The following is a 20301-nucleotide window of genomic DNA, read 5'->3' on the forward strand; positions in this document are numbered from 1 at the left end:
AGTAACAAACTTTCGGGTGGAATAGCTAATAGAGTAAATAAAATAAGCATGGAAAATAAGTTTATTCAAGTGTTCTATTAGTATACTTCTTTTCATCTAAAAAGAACAAGTCTACATTTTATATACTTCTCAAAAATATACTTAATTACACTTAAGTGTACTTGACTTATACTGAGAGAAAAGTCCAAGTATATTTGGCCTATACTTGTACTCAATCTTTTGATCGAGATATACTTAAAATTTTATACTTGGCTTATAGTTGTGTTAACTCTTTTGATCGAGTAGCCTATTAAATATATTTTTTTTACATCGTTTTTCATATACAGTCTTATGAAACTTTGTTTGAAAATATTGATTAAAATGTTGATATAAAACAGATATGTTTCTAATTCTGCGTATCTGAATTTTTGTGTAGGCTAGTTCACTGGAAGTGTACATATTTACTTTAATTAAACTTTTCCCCACCATTGACTGAATTTTCCAGCTATCCATGTTTTCACTGGTATATGGTAGGGGGCGCTATGACACATCTTCTAGTACAGAATCTCTGGATCAAAACACAGGAGAAGAAGAAGCTGAACCAGAGTACATTAAAAGAAAACTTGTAGTATAAAACTACTAAACTAGTAGTTTACTGAGAGTACATTAAAAGAAATCTTGTAGTATAAAACTACTAAACTAGTAGTTTACTGAGAGTACATTAAAAGAAAACTTGTAGTATAAAACTACTAAACTAGTAGTTTACTGAGAGTATACTTCAAAGTTGCTACAAGTATTAAAATAGTAAACTACTAGTATACTCATAAGTTCACTTGCAGTACAAATGAGAAACATAATTATGAACTAGTTGTGCACTTAAAGTTTACTACTGTTACACTTGTATTACACTTAAACATATACTTTTATATACTTCAAGTGGGCCAATTTAGTCCCAATCGGTATTAAAATAGTACACTTACAAGTTTACTACTAGTACATATTGACATTAGTATACTTACTACATAAAGTATACACTTGAACATTACTCAAGCATACTCCATAAAATGAACTTGAAGTATACTTTTTTTTCGTAAGGGGAGGCAAGCCTCTGTTTTGGATGCCTCTATGACAGGCCTCTCATTTACCTCATGGAGGATTCGTAGATGCTTTTTCTGACAAAGCAGACATGGTTTCTTTAGACAAACCCTTACGAAAAAGAAGTATACTTCAAGTTAATTTTATATTACTGCGGTAATGTCAAGTCAAGTCAAGTCAAGTTTATTTATATAGCGCTTTTCACAACACAGGTTGTATCAAAGCAGCTTCACAGTAATAAATTATAACAATACATCAATGTTTGTTTCTAGTGGAACGTCTACGTTTGGTAATGCTGATCAATAGTATCGTTGATTGATTAATTCAATTAAATATCCCCAAATATCCCCAACTGAGCAAGCCAAAGGCAACAGTGGCAAGGAACCGAAAAACTCCATCAGGTGACCTAATGGAGAAAAAAAAAACCTTGGGAGAACCCGGGCTCAGTCGGGGGCCAGTTCTCCTCTGGCGTTTATGAACTAGAGGTCGGATTTAACTGTAGGATTAAAAGTATTATATGAATGCCTGGCTGAAGAGATGCGTCTTTAATCTAGTTTTAAACTGGGAGAGCGAGTCTGAGCAACGAACAGTATCCGGAAGACTATTCCAGAGTTTTGGTGCTAAATGTGAAAATGCTCTCCCTCCTTTGGTGGACCTAGATATCCTAGGTATGACCAAAAGCCTCGAATTTAGTGACCTTAAAGAGCGCGATGGATTATAGGGCGATAGAAGATCCGTTAAATAGACTGGAGCTAAGCCGTTTAGGGCTTTATAAGTCAGTAGCAATACCTTGTAATTAATACGGGACTTTATAGATGATAAAATCGGTGTTATATGATCATATTTTCTTAATCTAGTTAGAACTCTAGCGGCGGCATTTTGGACTAACTGTAGCTTGTTTATTGAGGATGCAGGACAACCGGCTAATAACGCATTACAGTAATCTAGTCTCGAGGTCATGAATGCATGAACTAACTTTTCTGCATCAGAAACTGATAGCATATTACGTAGCTTAGCAATGTTTCTAAGGTGGAAAAAGGCTGTTCTTGTAACATATGAAATATGATTTTCAAAAGACAGGTTGCAGTCTAATATAACACCCAGGTCTTTTACTGTAGAGGATGAAGTAACAGGACATCCTACTATGTTAAAGTTGTATTGTGAGAGGTTTTGTGGGTGGTTTTTTGAACCGATAAGTAGTACCTCTGTCTTGTCTGGATTTAATAAAAGAAAATTATGCGTCATCCAATCTTTTATATCTTTAACACACTCTGTCAATTTGGATAATTTAGCGTTTTCATCTGGCCGTGATGAAATATAGATTTGAGTGTCATCAGCATAACAATGGAAACTAATTCCATGTTTCCTTATAATATTTCAATATTTAATGTATACTTAAGTAATGTTCAAGTATATTTTAAGTATACATTATATGGTAAGTATACTAATGTCAATATGTACTAGTAGTAAACTTGTAAGTGTATTGCTTGGGACTAAATTGGCCCACTTTTAGTATATAAAAGTGTAGGCTACTATAAGTGTAACAGTAGTAAACTTTAAGTGCACAACTAGTTCATAATTACGTTTCTCATTTGTACTGCAAGTGAACTTATGGGTATACTAGTAATTCACTATTTTAATACTTGTAGCAACTTTGAAGTATACTCTCAGTAAACTACTAGTTTAGTAGTTTTATACTACAAGTTTTCTTCAAGTGAACTTAACATCATACTTATAGTTTACTATTTATACATTATTTTTATTATTTTAGTGTACTCTCAGTAAACTACTATTTAGTAGTTTTATACTGCAAGTATACTTGCAAGTTTTCTTTTAGTGTACTCTCAGTAAACTACTAGTTTAGTAGTTTTATACTACAAGTTTTCTTTAAGTGAACTTAAAATTATACTTTATACATTATACTTAACATTATTTACTATTTATATATAATTTTCGCACTTGCAGTAGGCCTATACTAGCTATGTTCAAATGTTATTTTTTATACTTGAAAAATACTTTTAACTATTCTTTAATTTTAAAAACATTGTATTAGCTTCATGCATCCTTTTTATCAACACTTGAATGTTGGTAAGTTTCATAAAGAAAGGCAACATTTTAAACAAAAAAGATCAAAACACAGATGGAGTAGATCGAGTCCAACACCCCCAAAGCTTCACAGTCGTTTTCTCTTCATGGGTTACGCTTCATTTCATTTGGTAATATTAAGCAGTTTTGATTTACAAGCTGTTTAATGTTTAATGATCACGTTATTTTACATTTGAGTGAGCAATCTTCTATCACTTGTTTCAGCTTTTTCTTCTCCTGTGTTTTGATCCGGAGATTCTGTACTAGAAGACGTGTCATAGCACCCCCTACCGTATACCAGTGAAAACGTGGATAGCTGGAATATTCAGTCAATGGTGGGGAAAGAGTAAAGTAGAATTAAATTCCTATACACTACCAGTGGACTAGCCTATACAAAAATTCAGATACGCAGAATTAGAAACATATCTGTTTTATATCAATATTTTAATCAATATTTTCAAACAATGTAAGATTCATAAGACTATATAAATGTAAATGTAAAGACTATAAAAAACTATGTAAAAATAGGCTACTTGATCAAAAGAGTTAACACAACTACAAGCCAAGTATACTTTGAATAGTTAATTATACTTTTAATCTCGATCAAAAGATTGAGTATAAGTAGGCTACAGGCCAAATATCCTTGGACTTTTCTCTCAGTATAAGTCAAGTACACTTAAAGTCCGCGTGAACCGGAAGTTGCAAATAACTGTTGTGACGTATTTCCAAGTGAAACGGAATATTGAACAGAGGGCAGGGTTTTAGTGTCAGCGCTCCTCCTCTCCTCCTCTCGCTCATAGCAGATTAACGGTTTGAGGGGAGTGTTTAAGCGTTTTTCAACCCAAGCCGTCAAGCCTACGTCATCAGAAAAGGAACGCCATTTTAGTCACAACAGTTATTTACAACTTCCGGTTCACGTGGACTTTAAGTGTAATTAAATATATTTCTGAGAAGTACATAAAGTATATTTTTGAGAAGTATATAAAATGTAGACTGAGAGTATGCTTTCTTCTTTTTAGTTGAAAAGAAGTTTATTAATAGAACACTTGAATAAACATATTTTTCGTAAGGGAATTATTATCGCTGTGTACAAGATCAGATTCAGTTCCATGCTTATTTTATTTACTCTATAAGCTATTCCACCCGAAAGCTTGTTACTATATAAACTTGAACATGTTAGTTTATAAGACAGTGTGTAATATTATGTTTAAAAAAAAAGTATTTAAAATAAGCTCGATCAAAATAATAAACACAAGTACAAGCCAAGAATACTTAGAATACTTAATTATACTTTTAAGTATATCTCGATCAACAAGTATAGGCCAAATATACTTAGACTTATAAGTCAAGTATACTTAAGTGGAATTTGAAGTATATTTCTGAGAAGTACATAAAAAAGTAGACTGAAAGTATACTTTCTTATTTTTAGTTTAAAAGAAGTATACTAATAGAACACTTGAATAAACTTCTTTTTCATAAGGGAAAGTGGGCAGCCTCATGAGCAAGGCCACAACGTCAGCATCTCCTATTGGTGTGTATCCACTCTAAGAGCTGAGCTTTAGTGAGTCCCCCCAGGCCGATGTAACATGTTGCAGAGAAAATCAGCCCGTCTTTCAGGTGGCAGCTTACTGAGGAGGCGTGCAACAAGCAACCCACACTGAAACTCAATGCTCCTCGCCTGGCCTAATGTCTTTAGCAGATCAACTAGAGACTGCACTTGAAGGGAGACCTTAAATGCTAATGTGTCATTGTGGCTTATATCAGGAGAATCAAGAATAGTAGCAATTCTTCTTAATGGTGAGGCTGACCGAAATGTTCATTGAGGGTCATTGGATTCTGACCATAGCTGTCGATTCGGACATTGTGGTTATGACTGGCGGGAAGAGTTGGAAATGCACTGCTGTAGAAGGTTTGGAGGGCACAATGTTCATCCCTGACAGTCAGACAGTCAAAGCGGGAGAAAAAAACAGGTAAACTGTGTGCTCTTCTAGGTTTTTCACCAGATACTCCCATGTGTGATGAAGAGTAATCATAATCAGATGACTCCACTGTTTGTTCTCTCATACTAACTGGTGACTGCTGATTTATGAAGGCACGGGAAATCCACCTCATAATCTTGTAAATAGGCTGGATGGTGCTTTGGGCGAACCGAAGGGTTTACTGGTGCAGAAGTGACTGACATCTTAATCCAGGGAAGTGAACTCCGGCTCGAAGGACCATTTGTGGGACTTGGAATTGGAAATTAGAATTGATCTCTTAAGGACTGTTGGATAAGAAACACTCGCCCTGCTGGGCCTGTCAGAACCCAGGAACTCAGTCAACCACAGTTCTTTCCTTTGATGACTTTACTGATGCATGAAATATGTTTGTGTGGTCTGTACAAAAGATAAATAACAATTACAATAAGTAAATACAGACTTTAGATCCAATTATTTAACAATCCAGTATAACAAACAATAATACAATCAGTGTGGAATATTACTTGCAAGAAGTGTGAAATACTCTAGCTCCATGATTAGCCATGTTAGCATCTGAATAAACCATTTAACTATAATCTCCGTCAACTCACACTTATACTTGCAATTTACTACAGACATCTAAAACAATTAACAACAATCTATAGCAACATAAAATATGACAGCAGTATAATCAAAGTAATCGCATAATCTGACGGCAGATGTGTATTGGCGCTTTTCCACTGCTTGGTACGATTTGGTACGGCTAACTTTGGCGCTTTTCCACTGCATGGTACGGCTCTGTACGGCTCGCTTTAAATGGTACCATCTCTGTTGAGGTTCCAAGCATCCCATACCGATACTAAAAGGTGACGTGAAAACACTACAGATCACTAATTGGTCAGAGAGAATCGTCACTACCTGCGTCATTGAATTTGCAACATGAGACACCAAACACAACTTAAACGACTTGCTTGAGAAAAAAAAAAACGTGAAAAAAAAAGTGGCTGAATCGTGGTGACTGGTCAGTAAACGAGGTGCAGACGTTCCTCTTTTTGGTACCGAGGAGCAGATCCAGCGAGAGCTGTATATTGCGACCAGGACATCTTAATCCCACCCACTTTGAAGTGGTACTAAACTGCAGTGGAAAAGCAAACCGTGTTGAGCCGAGCCGTGCCGAGCCAAATCGTACTATGCAGTGGAAAAGCAAAGCCAGCCGCGCCAAGCCGTAGGGCCGACCATGCAGTGGAAAAGCACCATATATGAACGTGCATGCAACGAGCGCTAGTTAAACACGATCACACACTTGAATTTAGTTACAATATTCGAGTGTGTGATCGTGTTTAACTAGCGCTCATTACATGCACGTTCATAAAGGCTACACATCTGCAATCATATGAACAATTATATGCAAGATTATAAAATTGTGTTTTGTGGGGCTTAAAGAGCAAAGTAGGGGTAAGAGAATGTGATTGGGATGCTTTTGATTAGTATTTTTCCTAACCAGGCTGATTAATTTAGCTTGAGATGACATAAAACCATTTTAACACTAAAACAACATGATTTGTCTGGCAGAACTTCAGTGATATAAAAGGCATCTAATTAGAGAGAACCCAGGTGCACGAATGCAGGCATCCTGCTTGCAGTCATGCTGGGTGCTTCAACAAACGTGTGTTCTTGCCCTTACAGCCTATTCAATATTAGCACTGAATCTATTTTCATAGTAAGCCAAGTCATTTTGCCTTTCTAATTTTTGATACACTAACTGAACATGCTCTCAAATAGATTGTGTGAGGCACTTATTTGCACAATGCTGCAACACATACTGTATCACATATTGTGTGCAAACAGGAAAGTTTATCTATGATACATTTATGTATGAATGGAGAGTGATAGCTGAATGGACAGGTGTGACTTAATGGCTTTGACAAAAGCTGATGGATTTTCTATTTGGCAGAGCACTTACCTAATGGAGGGTTGAAAAGCTTCCTTATGGTAGTGCATTTACAAAGAAGGGTGATGTTTACTCTCACTCCAGCAGTGCGTCTAAAGACCGTAAAGACCTTGTTGGCTTAAAAGCAACATGAGGTTTTACAAATATTCATTTAATGAGAGCCAAACCACAGGAAGAACATTTTTAAATGTGCAGGTCTCACTTAACCCATACAGAACAACTTCATCAAAAATGTTATATGTATAACAGACACACACACATACACACACACACACACACACACACACACACACATAGATACAGTATATATTTGTCAAACGATTTTAGGTTTTTAGATTTTCAGGTATATGTCTGACAGTAGTATTCAGGTAAGAAATACTACGGAAATTGAATATGAATTAACATAATATAGGTTCCCTTTCTGTTGGTCACTTCAACGAAACCTACGAAAAACCTACGAAATACCTGTGTCCAAACCTACATATGGGATTGGTCCTTCTACCTCCAGGTACTAGGCGTTGGCGGCGAGCACTGAGGACGATCTGGGGGGCGAAATGGCAGTGCTTCCGCCAAGTCCCCGCAAACCTCCAATTCCCCAGCACGCTCAGTTCCTCCGGTTTAATTCCTGGATGCGTTTCCCCCAGTGAGCCTCATCACACAGACTCTGTGCAAGGTAAAGGAGGATGAGGAACAAGTCCTTGTTGCACCTTACTGGCCCAACTAGACTTGGTTCACAGAGCTTGTGCTAATGGCGTCGGCCCCTCCCTGGTGATTCTCCCTGAGGAAGGGCCTTCTTTCTCAGGGGCAGGGCATAATATGGCACACACGCCCAGACCTCTGGAACCTCCACATCTGGTCCCTGGATGGGACGAGGAGGAACTAAGGGGACTATCGCCAGCAGTGATAGATACCATCTCTCAGGATTGAGCTGAGAGCTCTACGCCTTAAAGTGGTGCATATTCACTGCATGGTGTTCCTCCGGAGGTGAGGACCCATGAAGATGTGGCCTCGGGTCAGTGCTTTTCTTCCTATTGCAGGGCCTTGAGAGACACCTGTCTGCCTCCACTCTGAAAGTGTACATGGCTGCAATAGCAGCTTACCACAACACTGTGGATGGCAGGTCTTTAGGAAAGCACAACCCGATAGTTAGGTTATTGAGAGGCACTCGGAGGTTGAATCCCCCGAGACCACACCTCATCCCCTCTTGGGATCTTTCTCTGGTCCTGCAGGCCCTGCAGAAAGATCCGTTTGAGCCCTTGTAATCAGTGGAGCTTAGTGCCCTCTTTATGAAGATGGTCCTCCTGATTGCGCTCACATCGCTAAAGAGGGTGGGGGACCTACAAGCCCTCTCAATTAGTGATTTTTGCCTGGAATTTGGGCCGGCCTACAGTACTCTCACTGAGACCCCGGCCTGGATATAGGCCCAAAGTTCCCACTACTCCCTTGAGGGACCAAGTGGGGAACCTGCAAGCATTCCCTCCTGATGATGGTAACCCAGCCTTGTCCCTGTTGTGTGCGCTTTCCGCATATATCTGGACCGAACACAGAGTTTCAGACAATCTGAATAGCTCTTTGTCTGCTTTGGAGGACAGCAGAAGGGGAAGGAGAATGGCCCAATGGATTGTGGAAGTCATTCTCCAGGCGTATCAGGCCCAAAGTGTGTTGTGCCTGCTGGGAGTGAGAGCTCATTCCACTCGCAGTGTCGCTGCCACTTCGGCCTTGGCACACGGTGCATCACTTGCAGACATATGCGGAGCTGCGGGCTGGGCTACACCCAACACCTTCGTGAGATTCTATAATCTCCGAATGGAGCCAGTTTTGTCTTGAGGTTTTTGGTGATACCAGGTAAGTCTTGACAAACTGGCTGGGAGTAGTGCTTGGCGCCTTTCCTCTCTCCAAGGTGATGACGTGCCCTCTTCTAGTACCCTTTTGAAAGTTGAATTCGGCGGAGGTAGGTCTCTGGTTATCTTACTGACTGGCTATTGGGCTCTGGGAAGTTGAGAGTCTGCAATCAATACAACCTGATTGACTGCCAAGTTTGGTGTGATGTTCTGCCATTTCTGTCAAAGCTGAAGACTGGCACAGTGTTTTCTGAGGAACCGGGTCCAGAAGACTTGGCTGTGTCTGTATCGACGCCTCTCCTTGCTATGAAGCGTCTGAGGGCCAACTAAAATGAATCTGCATCCATGCTGCATAACAAGTCGAGATCTACGCATCTTGTAGTGATACATTTAAATATTATCTCTTTTCTTGCCGTCTGCCAATTCTGCCAGTGTTGGGACCAAAACAATTAACTCCTGTGGACCAGACGGGCAGCCGGCAGGTCTGCCATTTTGGGTACAATAGGTTTGCTGCGCCACTTCCTACATTCAGCGCATTGTCTTTGGTGTCCCTTGACGGCCTGATTCCCTCAGAGAATCCAGTAGGTTTGTCTAAACTCTGCAAAGACTCTCTCTGGTCCTGCATGCATCAGGCGGTTATCAAAGTCTTGAATTAAGAGTTTTTTTAATGGGGTGTTCTGGCGGCAATACAATAGGGTGAAGTGCATCCTCTGGTAGGATTGCAGTTTTGCGTAATCTACCACCCACTTGAATCACATTAAGATCAGGATTCCACATGGGATCAAGGGTACTTAAGCAACTGTTCGAATTCACTGGTTTATTGGCTTTAAGGGCATACACTTCATCAGGAAAACTTTCAGCCTGTGCACGTCTGAGTACAGCCGTCTCAGTCTCTATTCATTCTGTGGCAGACATAGGCCCCATGCAGAGACTGATAAATGGTCATGATGAGGTCATCCCATGATTTGCAGTCATCTAGATTAGGTAAAGAGGTGTGGCTGATTGAGATATTACCGCAAAATGAGGATTTACAAAGTTCTTCTGAATCTTCAATTGGCACTGAAGGGTGGATTGGCCAGTGGTGAGGAGATTGGCGCAGAAATTATATTGTGATATTGTCCATAGGATTGTTATCCAAGTCCAGGTATTTCCAATTATCATGTTCCACAAGGTATTGAATCTCTGAGACTTGCCCATAAAACTGTAGTTGCATGACTCAGACTGTATCCAGTGGAGTACAGTGGTTGAATCGGACCACATGACTGTCTGCCTATCAAGAGTAAACTCTGTGTTCAGTATTTTGGTCAACTGAGCCCCAGACAATGCTGCACAAGCTCAAGACGTGGCATGGAAAGCTGTCTCTTTGGTGCCACTCGGGACTTAGCCATGATGAAAGCAACCTGAATTTCCTAACCTGTTTCCATTTGTAAATAGGCTACAGAGCCATATGCCTGTTTTGAAGCATCGCAGAAGACATGCATGTCGATTATAGAAGAGATGTCATCGATTGCTGTCACGTAACACTTAGGTAGTGTCATGCTCAGCAGGACTGGAAGCTCTCCTTCCCATGCTTGTCATTCTGAGATGAGCTTATCCCAGCCTTGAACTCTCTTCCATAGTTTCTGCACCATAATTTTGACCCTTGTGGTGAAAGGGATAATGTATCCGAGTGGGTCATACTGGCTTGCCAGAATGCGAAAAAACATTTCTCAATGAGGTTTCCCAAATTGTTGACATAGGCCTGTGCTTATAGCCTAAAGTGTCCTGGGAACAGTACCACACTAGGTCAAGGGTCGACTCTTGGGAGTCAGTTTTGTTTGCAGAGGGTAGATACACAATCACATTGGGAACATTGCCAGCCCACTGTCAAAGCCACCAGTCGCCAACAATGGTCTCATTTTGTCAGTGAGATTCTTAGCCTGATGCTGAGACTAAAGAGACTGCAAGCAGTTGTCCACATAGAAAGACTCCTGGATGGACTCAACTACATCTTCATTGCCCTCACTGTTATCTGGACTATTGGCTGTAGGTAATTCGCTACCAGTGAGAATCATGGCAGACTTGGCTTTGGGATGAGAAAGAGGTTTCTGCTCTCGTCGAAAGGGTTCTGTATGCACTGGCCCTGTTACATGTCGAGATATCTTCCTTTCCATCCACTCTGCAAATTCTGGCAATGTGTAAGTCCTGGAACTGCTGGCTGAGACAGTACTCTATGAATGAGTCTCTATAGCTGACAGGCAGTTTGATCAGTAGTGTCAACTTGGAGCCACATTGCAGGAAATCACTCTCTTTTCCTGATGAGAAGACTGCCAGCCTTGGTTTGGGTATGCCATAGGAGGACACAATGGCCATTTCCATCGGTCTAGGTGCCACATGATTGACAGGATAACAATACTGTGGTTGTGGTCCAGGCCAAGGAGGTGGAGGCAGTGGTAGTGGTTGATAAGTGTGTTGAGGATCCATCGCTGATTACACTGGTACAGGCTGAACTGGGGCTGCCACCGTCTGCTGGTACTGTTGCTGCTGTGAGGCTGGCGCAGATTGTACAGCAACTAACTGACGTTGAGGTTGCACATAAGAATGTGAACTGTACAGCAGCTAATTGATGCAGTGGCAGCATGCGGGCTGGTGCAGGATGCACTGGAGTCAGCTGATGCTGTGCCTGTACCCGAGGAGAGGCAGGCTGAACAGGCTGAGCAACTGTGGGGGGCCATGAGTCTGACCGTCAGAGTTTGGCAAATGGCCTCGGAGGCTCTAAGCCCTAGCTATTTTAGGTGGCTGCATGATTGGTTACTGCTGCTGCCGTTGCATAGAGGACTCGAGGTAACGTGTTTCCTCATATTGTGGGGATGATGCTACAGTCACAGAGGGTTCTAATCCAGTATTACTTAGTTCAATCTGAGGAAGACTCTTGTAGTGTTCATAAGCAGGAGATCTAGATGCAAAAGAAGTCTGTCTAGCACTGTCCATTCTGATTTGAAGCTCTTTAATCTCACTGCTTAAGGCTACGTCTACATTAATCCGGATACATTTGAAAACGGCGTTTTCGTTTATAAAGGCTCTCTGTCCACACTAGCGTTTTCAGGCGTTTTCGGACGTTTCAGTGTGGATGAGAAACTTTTGAAAAACGCCTGAAAACGCTAAATTCACCTTACTGCGCATGCGTAAAACCCCACAAAAGATCACTGATATGATTCAGATGGAAATAATAGTTATCGCACAACTCTTCTGACAGGATCATTTTAGTAAAATATCTCACCATTCACTGATGCGGTCCAGGTTTGCACGCAGTCACCATATGTTTGGTCTAAAACGCAACTGCTTTCATGTATTGCCGCAGGACAGCAAATGTGAGTAAATTCTGTCATCTTTGCAGGACTGTGATATAAAGAGTGTGCAATGTAGAATATTTTTAGCAACAGCGTGAAAGTGAATAGCACATAACAGGCACAATACTGGTATAAACATGAATATCTATTGGTACAATATGCGTCATATGACTAAATTTACGTCATCGTTTTTAAATACCACTGGTTTCACAGTCCACACTACAACGTGAAAACGCCGTTTTCAAATGTATCCACTTTGGAGTGCGTTTTCAAAAAAGCTTAGTTTTCATTAATAAAAACACCGTTTCAGTGTTCAAACAAAAACATATTATTGTGGACATGGCCTAAATCTCTCTACCGGGCCTCTAAGTGATGCAGCTTTTCACTTTCAAAGTCTCTGTCCCTAGGAGCAGGAGTAATATAGCCCCTATAAGGGTCCTGGCTTGCATGAGATATTCCTTGAGCACCATCTGCTGGTGAACGATGGCCATGCCATGGAGTTGGATAATCAAGCACATAATCCTCCAATTAAGTGGGCACCTGCCGGGTACGACTTGGACATGGATCTGGCACATTATTCTCCCCCGTAGTAATCTCTGGATGTAGCCATAGCGGAGCTGATGTCCCAATCTTGCTCGAAAGACCAACTTGTGGGATATTCTGCACAAATTTGGATGGTTGGAACTCAACTGGCCTAATTCTTCGGTTAGAAAGAACTGCAGCTACTCCAGAGTGAATGTGGCCGATCTAAAAGTTTATTAGGCCATAACATTGCAAGGCATAGACAGGTTTGCTTGGATATTCACATAAATGTGGTTTGGAGTTATTAATGCACAACAACACCACACAAGGAAAAACAAAATTGTAAGCAATAAACAAAGCCAGGAAACTCCTTATAACTCTGCTACTGGACGCTGCCGAAATGAAACTTTCTGCACATTCACCAGACAAGTCTGAACAAGTTTGACTTGCGCATGCATGTGGCAGGGAATTTTGTACAACACCAGCAATGTTTTTTTTTTTCTAAGGCATTCTATTCTATATATATATATATATTCTGTCAGTAAACTGCCTACTACTGCACATGTGGAGGACCATAGTAGAGAGTAGCTGAGAGGTGCAGAACACTGATGATCTGGACTTGTTCTTGTAGCTGCCTGCTGGCTGGCACATGGAGCTGGACTGGAGGGAATCCCAAGAAAGACTGCTCTATCCCCTAGGGGAATTCTGAATAGAGTGGAATTCATCCATTCATTTCAGGCGAAGGGCCCCAGGCAATATTATGTTGCTTTGGTTTATCCCAGAATCATTGGTTATTACCTCCTCCTTATGGTAGCTTCCAAGCAACCCCTCCTCCTTGTGCTCTGCTGACAGTGGCTCAGCATCGCTTGAAACAAAGACATGAAAATGACAGATACATCAGTAATCTTGGACACTGTATCCTGGTATAATTGTGCTCTAGTTTTCCTGACTATGGAAAGAGAGAGGCAACTGATCCCCCAGGAGGCAATGAATGGAACTCAACAATGCAGGAATGCAAGCCAGTGTGTGTGTGTGTGTGTGTGTGTGTGTGTGCACCAGACAGTGTGTGTTTTTGTTGGTGTGCATATGTCTGTGTTTGAGTGAACAACAGGAGCGAGATTTGGAAGCCGATTTCCAGTTCCTATAGCAACCATGATGTAAGCGGAGAGGGGCAACTGCGCCCCATTTCTCTCTATCTCTCCCCCTCACTCTCCCTTTCTCTCCCTCGAAAAACAGACAGCCCTGCACATATGAAACCTGGGTGTAGAAGATAGGGAACTCATCCTCATTCTTGCTGGAATATAAGGCATTTTTTCTTGAATTTATTTTCTTTTTATGTTAGAGAAGATTTGCACGCTGTTCAGTAACATGTACGTTTCAATCTTGGGAGAGAAAGGTCTGCTTGACATGTCTGCCAAGAAAATTATTCAGTGCCAGAGGCTGTGTCAATTGGTGTATGGCTGTTCTCAGATGAAGTCCCTGTAGAAAGCGCCTTTGTGAACTTTATTGGTTTTGGATTTTTTGAAAAGGATAAAACTGTAAGTCATTTTAAAACTTTGTCATATGTGAAATATGTCATATATAAATACTGCATTTATAATAAAATATCTAAATTGTTCTATGTGGTTACATGTTATATATGTTTTTTTAATATATATATATATATATATATATAAATAAATATTTTTTTTTTTAGATTAAACTATTTAATATTATTCTTTTGTGCAACTTCTAACACCTGGAACAAACTGAAATAAAATTTGTTTTTAATTTAAATTGTTCACTCATTCCAACTTTGCTGGACTGCAGCTTATTCATCATACTAACTCTAAAATAAGTTATTATCCCAGACCTATTTCACACATTAGAGAACAATTTTTTCAGAAATTGAGAAAAAGTTGATACATTTAAACATGTGTCTCATAATCTCAGTATAGTTTTTAGTATATATTTACATCATTTTGGGTAGACCTCAAACGTAACCACACTTGCTGAAATGGTTACTGACATTTTGATCAAGTTTATTGTGTTGTGAGATTGGTCACCATGTGCTTCAAATTAAGAGATTTTTAGTAATTTCATTAAATGTTTCATCTTTTGCTCTGTATTCTTTTTTAAGGGTAAGTCCCAGTCACCTCTAATGAGGTCTGCCCTTTCACTGTGCTTAGAGACCCCAGAAGCAGCGGCATGGAGAACCGGCGCTGCCAGCTCCCTCAACAGCCCAATGCCCAGGCCCAAGCGGCCTCGACTGGGCCCCAGTCCTCCATGCCTCAGTCCCCTTTACTGTCAGGAGCCTCCTCCCTCATCTCACTTACCCAGACAGAGGAGTTCTTTGACCTGATAGCCAGTTCCCAAAGCCGCAGACTGGATGACCAGAGAGCCAGTATAGGGGACCGACTGGGCATCAGGATAGCACAGAACAATGTGGAACACTTGTGTGAGGCATGTAGTTCACGCGAACCTAGTGACGAGTTTTTCAACATGCTCATAAAGTATCAGGTAACGATAGTAATTGAAATGAAATATCAAATGCAAGATGTACAAATGTGGTTTACACTTACATTCCTCAGAATTCCTCTGTTTGCATGTTGTGAACTTTATCACCTCTCCCCTCCTCCAGTCCTCCAGAATCAATGATCAGAGGTGCTCTTTGCCCCCAGCGCCAGACCCAGATGAAGACTTCTTCAGCCTAATTCAGAGAGTGCAATCCAAACGCATGGATGAACAACGGGTTTCTTTTCACTCTGATGAAAAGGATGAAACAGACTTAAATCATAAGTCCAAAACCTCTGAGGGCTCAAGCTAGAGACTGTGGCATTTCTGATGTGACTTCCACAAAATTCTTCTGCAAACTCTGACTCTCTGGCTGCACATTTTGTGAGATCTTCCACAGATGGGGTTAGTTGGGAGTAATATAGATTTATTTTAATTATTAGGATGTTGAATTTTTTCATATTTTTGCAGTCAATTTACCCTAAGGTCATGGTGAGTCCAAATGTGGCCTCAGGATGTGATTAAAGGGAATGGAAACACTCACCTGTTTGCATGTTCCAATAATTGTTCTTTCACAAAAATGTTTGTGCAGATTTCAAGTAAAACAACACCATGGAAAATGATTAACACACTGATGCTTTCCAAGGATAATATTACTAACTACTGTCACACACCACAATATAGATCGGTGTGACAAACATCGGCAGCGCATAATCCTCAAGCAGGTGTGTGTTCATTTAACTCAAGTGGAAAGTGAGTTTCAGCATACACTGAATATGAATTTACTGATTCCCAACAGATGGGAGCAATTTCATTGAAGTTATATGGCTCATGTATCAGTTCATTTGGTGGTAAGTAATATAAATGATACTAATAGTAATAGATTTCCTTTAGAATATTTAAGACAGGCTAAATCCATCTTTAATATTAAAAAGTGCATAGTCAGTGAAAAGTGGATAGACTAATTTTAAGGTGCACTGTTTAACATGGATTTTTGTTTCATTGGAATAAAAGTGATGTTTAAGTATGATTTCAGTATGTTTTTAATTTGTTTATGGTTATTTTTATTACAGCAAAATCATAATGAATTAAGGATCTCCTTCAAACAGTGTAAAAATTACAAAATCTTACCATTGCAAGTTTGAGAAGTGGCGCCCCGACAAATATCGCGAGAATCACGACTTGCTTTAAGGCACGACGTCACATACATCAACAACATATGAAGCAGCCTCTATGGTAGACACTAGCACGCATTTCAGACGTGAATCATGGCAGAGTCGACGAAGAAAACGAAGAAAGCGTGGTCGGAAGAGTGCAGAGACGGCTCTGCGTGAGTGGTATTTACGACAGTAACGTTAAATACAAGTACTCCACAGTGACTCTAGGGGTCGCTGTTTGAGAAGAATGGAAACTGCATAGTGTGCCTTTAATCCCCTTAGTTAAATAATATTTTTTAAAGGGATAGTTCACCCAAAAATAAATATTTTGTCATCATTTACACACCCTTGAGTTGTTCTAAACCTGTATGAGTTTCTTTGTTCTGTTAAACAAAAAAGAAGATATTTTGAACAATGTTGGTAACCGTTGCTGGCCCCCATTGACTTCCATAGAAAAAAAATATAGACCTACTATGGAAGTCAGTGGGGGCCAGAATTTTACCAAAATTCTTCAAAAAAATTTCCACCACCATTTCCCCTTATGGGCTACGTATGATAGTAAGTAGCCTAATGATGACAGATTTTTTTTTTTTTTTTTTTAGGTGAACTATCCCTTTAATTTGTGGCCACATTGTTCGCATATTGTTCCATAATTTAGTTTAATTGTGGCCGCGATTTAACTCAAACTGAGGCAACGATTTAGTAGGCTACAACTTGGCCTACTAATACAAAGAATTTGTTCCTTCTACTAATTCAGGGATGAATCAGGGAACAAATTCTTTGATGATTTGTCAATGTCATTATTTTTCACTTGATTAAAGATTTAGCCTACTACTTCTCATAAATATAGGCTGGCCTATCCCAACAACATCGTTTTGATTAAATTCCCCCTGTAGTCAATAATTGTATCCCTTAAAACTCATCTTTGTTTTTTAATAATAAAAAAATAAATTCATGCCTTAGGGTACATTTACCTGTACACGTCAACGATAAGCTTAAAACGTATTAGTTTTTCCTTTGAGTTTTCCCGGATACAGACGACGCCATTGTCAAAACGATCCCCATTCACAAGGATCCGTGACAACGACTAAAAACGCTGTATTCTGCCGCCAAGCCATTAGATGGTGATGAAACACTATAAATTGAACACGTAATATGCACATAATCGTTTTCAGAGATTCGCGTTTTTTTATTGTTTACACAGAGACCTTTTCAAAAACTTGCACTTAAACCCGTTTTCAAAAGTTTCCGTTTTCAAGCAGCCAAAACGCCATTGTCGTGTAGGCTACATGAAATAAAAATGTTTACGCTTTTAGTTGAAAACTGTGTCATGTAAACAGCCCCTTGCAATAGCATGAATGTAACTACAACCTTGCTTCATTTTGATTATGGAAATTAGCCCTGCCTCCACTCACTCAAACCAGCTCAGCGATTCACTTGGTCAACTTTACTGAGGTAATCACTGCCCAATGGTATCGCTCTTTATAAAGTCGGACACATAACAGTAATTAATATGATTAGCCTTTTGCGTGACTACGTTATCAAACAGCTAATAATGTGTTGCAAACCATGTTCCCGTTTGCCATGTCAGAGTCAGACAGCTGCCTTCTAAAAATCTGTATCCTTACAAACGCTTTGAACAACTTAGAACATAAGTGGAGAAAGGCATAGTTCACCATAACATAGTAATATACACCATAGTAGCCCAATACATAATTCACCTGCTATATTGCTAAATGTAGCCTACACGATTTTTCATATCAAGAGAAAAATATGGTAGGCTATAACCAGGGGCGGCTGGCCAATAGAGGGCGCTAGGGCGCCGCCCCCCCATGAGCCAGACCACAGTTTATGAGCCACACTCATTAAATAAATAAGTAAATATATACATAAATCATACATACAAATTGTCAGTATTTGTGTGTTTGAGATATTAAATACACCCAGTATATGTGAAAAATATGATAGAAATTCAAAATATCTGCTTTTTCAACACGTCTCCTCCACCTGCGTGCACGTCGATCAGCTCTGGGGCGCTGGAGAGAGGCGCCCCAGAGAGGCGGGTCTGTGGATCAGTTTAGCCAATTGCTGATTTAAGTTTGACATGTTTGACATAAACTGTAGCCAATCAGCGAGCTCAAATCTAGTCAGCTATGGGCGCTTCTGTTTAGCGCCCAAAGCTGCGCGAGCCCGAGCCGAGGCACGCCCATCTCTATCAGACAGCTGTCTATCGGGCTGGCTAGCTGGATGCGTCATGCTAATGCCTTGTTTTGCTTTCCGTGATTACTTTTTAAAACAACAGCGATAGATCCAGCATGGACAGTTACCGGAGCGAGGGACCTGTCTGAGAAAGTAACTACTGTTTTAATTAAATTTCAAATGCAAATGGAAAGTTTGAGCAATTTGTTTGTTTTTTTTGTGTAAGAATGCCTCAGCCTTGTAATATGGCATTAAATAATTACTGACTTTTTGACAGAGCACTGGTATCGTGCAGTTTGTGTTAATACTAATAATTATTTGTAATATTATTATTATTCGCTTTACAAAGATATGTAAAGGCAGTGGTTCTCAAACTGGGTTTGTGGTGGTTCTCAAACCGTGAGGTGACAGAAGGTGGTGCGGGAACAAAATGCTGAATTTTGCCGTTCCTTTAATACTACCTCATCTTAAAATACGATTTAAACTGAGCATGCATTTCTCTCAGGTTAAATGCTGTAAATACATGACATCCGATCAAATTACCTCATCTTTTGCGGTCAAAACTGTCTGCATTTAAGCAGCGTGTAGTGGGCTGCTATATGACAGGTCTCGTGCAGATTACTGCCTCGGCAAATCGCGCTATACTGCCATTCTCGACCATGTGCGTTAGCGATTGCAAATGTCACATTGATTTTATACAACAGTTCAACAAACGAAATATTAATATTAAGTGATGTTCATTTTCAACACAGTTGTCATTATTTTTACAATAAAATAATAGCTCCAGAGCCACAGCAGAACTGCAGCACACAGCAGTGTTTGAGAACGAATCTGCGACTTTGAACGAATCATTAGAGTCAATGATTCAATGATTAATTCATAAATACTACCACTTGCTTCATTTCTGAATGACTCGATGACTCACCACCTACTGGCGGTTTTAATTTAATATTTAAAAGCATCACTTCGTTTTTACCATCATTGCATATTTATCTATTTAACTTTTTTTTAAAGCATTATTTATTTTATAAAGGTATGTGTAAAGGTAAAAATGCACTTGAAAAAATCGATTTAAGGGGGCAAATATTGTCCCTTGGTGTGACGAGTGTGGGTACGCAGAAGGACATTAAGCCTCTTGGGGTACAACTCTAAAAAGTTTGAGAACCACTGGGAGTGGGTTAAGGAATAGAACAAAATAAACATCAAACACAATACACATACCAAGGGCAGAAAGTAGGCCTAATAGCCTACTCCCATGGTTTGAATATGACACAGCCCCACCTAAGATATTTTTCACCAGCCGCCACTGGCTATAACATCTTCTCTTGAGATTCCCTGCTTCGCATCATAGTAGCCTAATAATGATGATGAAAAGCCCGCTCGTACGTTGAAGTGATTTCACTGCAGTTGTAAGGAGAAAATACTCAACAGTGGTGTTGACTTATGCATTTGCACATGTTTTGTCTTAAAGCATATAAAAAATACCACATAGACATAGCCTAAACAACATTAAAAACTTGATTTTCACCACAGGGGATCTTTAAATAATCAGCCAGCTTTAAAAAAGTAACTGTGCTGGGTGATGCTATATTTTATCAAATTTGATAAATTATAAATAATGTGTCACATCAAACACACTGAAAAAAAAAAAAAAAAAAAAAAAAGTTATTGTGGCATCTGATAACCCTCTTT

General features: G+C 39.8%; 1 protein-coding gene across 1 annotated transcript; it reads left to right on the forward strand.

Annotated features, from left to right (window-relative positions):
* The first annotated feature begins 4853 nt into the window (after nt 1–4853).
* gpsm1a (G protein signaling modulator 1a) lies at nt 4854–16225 on the forward strand. The gene is made up of 3 exons (XM_081365926.1): nt 4854–5129; nt 14929–15259; nt 15381–16225. Exons 1-3 carry the CDS (start codon nt 4954–4956, stop codon nt 15564–15566), a joined length of 693 nt encoding a protein of 230 aa, XP_081222052.1. The 5' UTR covers nt 4854–4953; the 3' UTR covers nt 15567–16225.
* Nucleotides 16226–20301: the final 4076 nt, after the last annotated feature.

This window comes from Scardinius erythrophthalmus, assembly GCF_964197995.2.
Source record: "Scardinius erythrophthalmus genome assembly, chromosome: 5".
NCBI classification, from domain to species: domain Eukaryota; kingdom Metazoa; phylum Chordata; class Actinopteri; order Cypriniformes; family Leuciscidae; genus Scardinius; species Scardinius erythrophthalmus.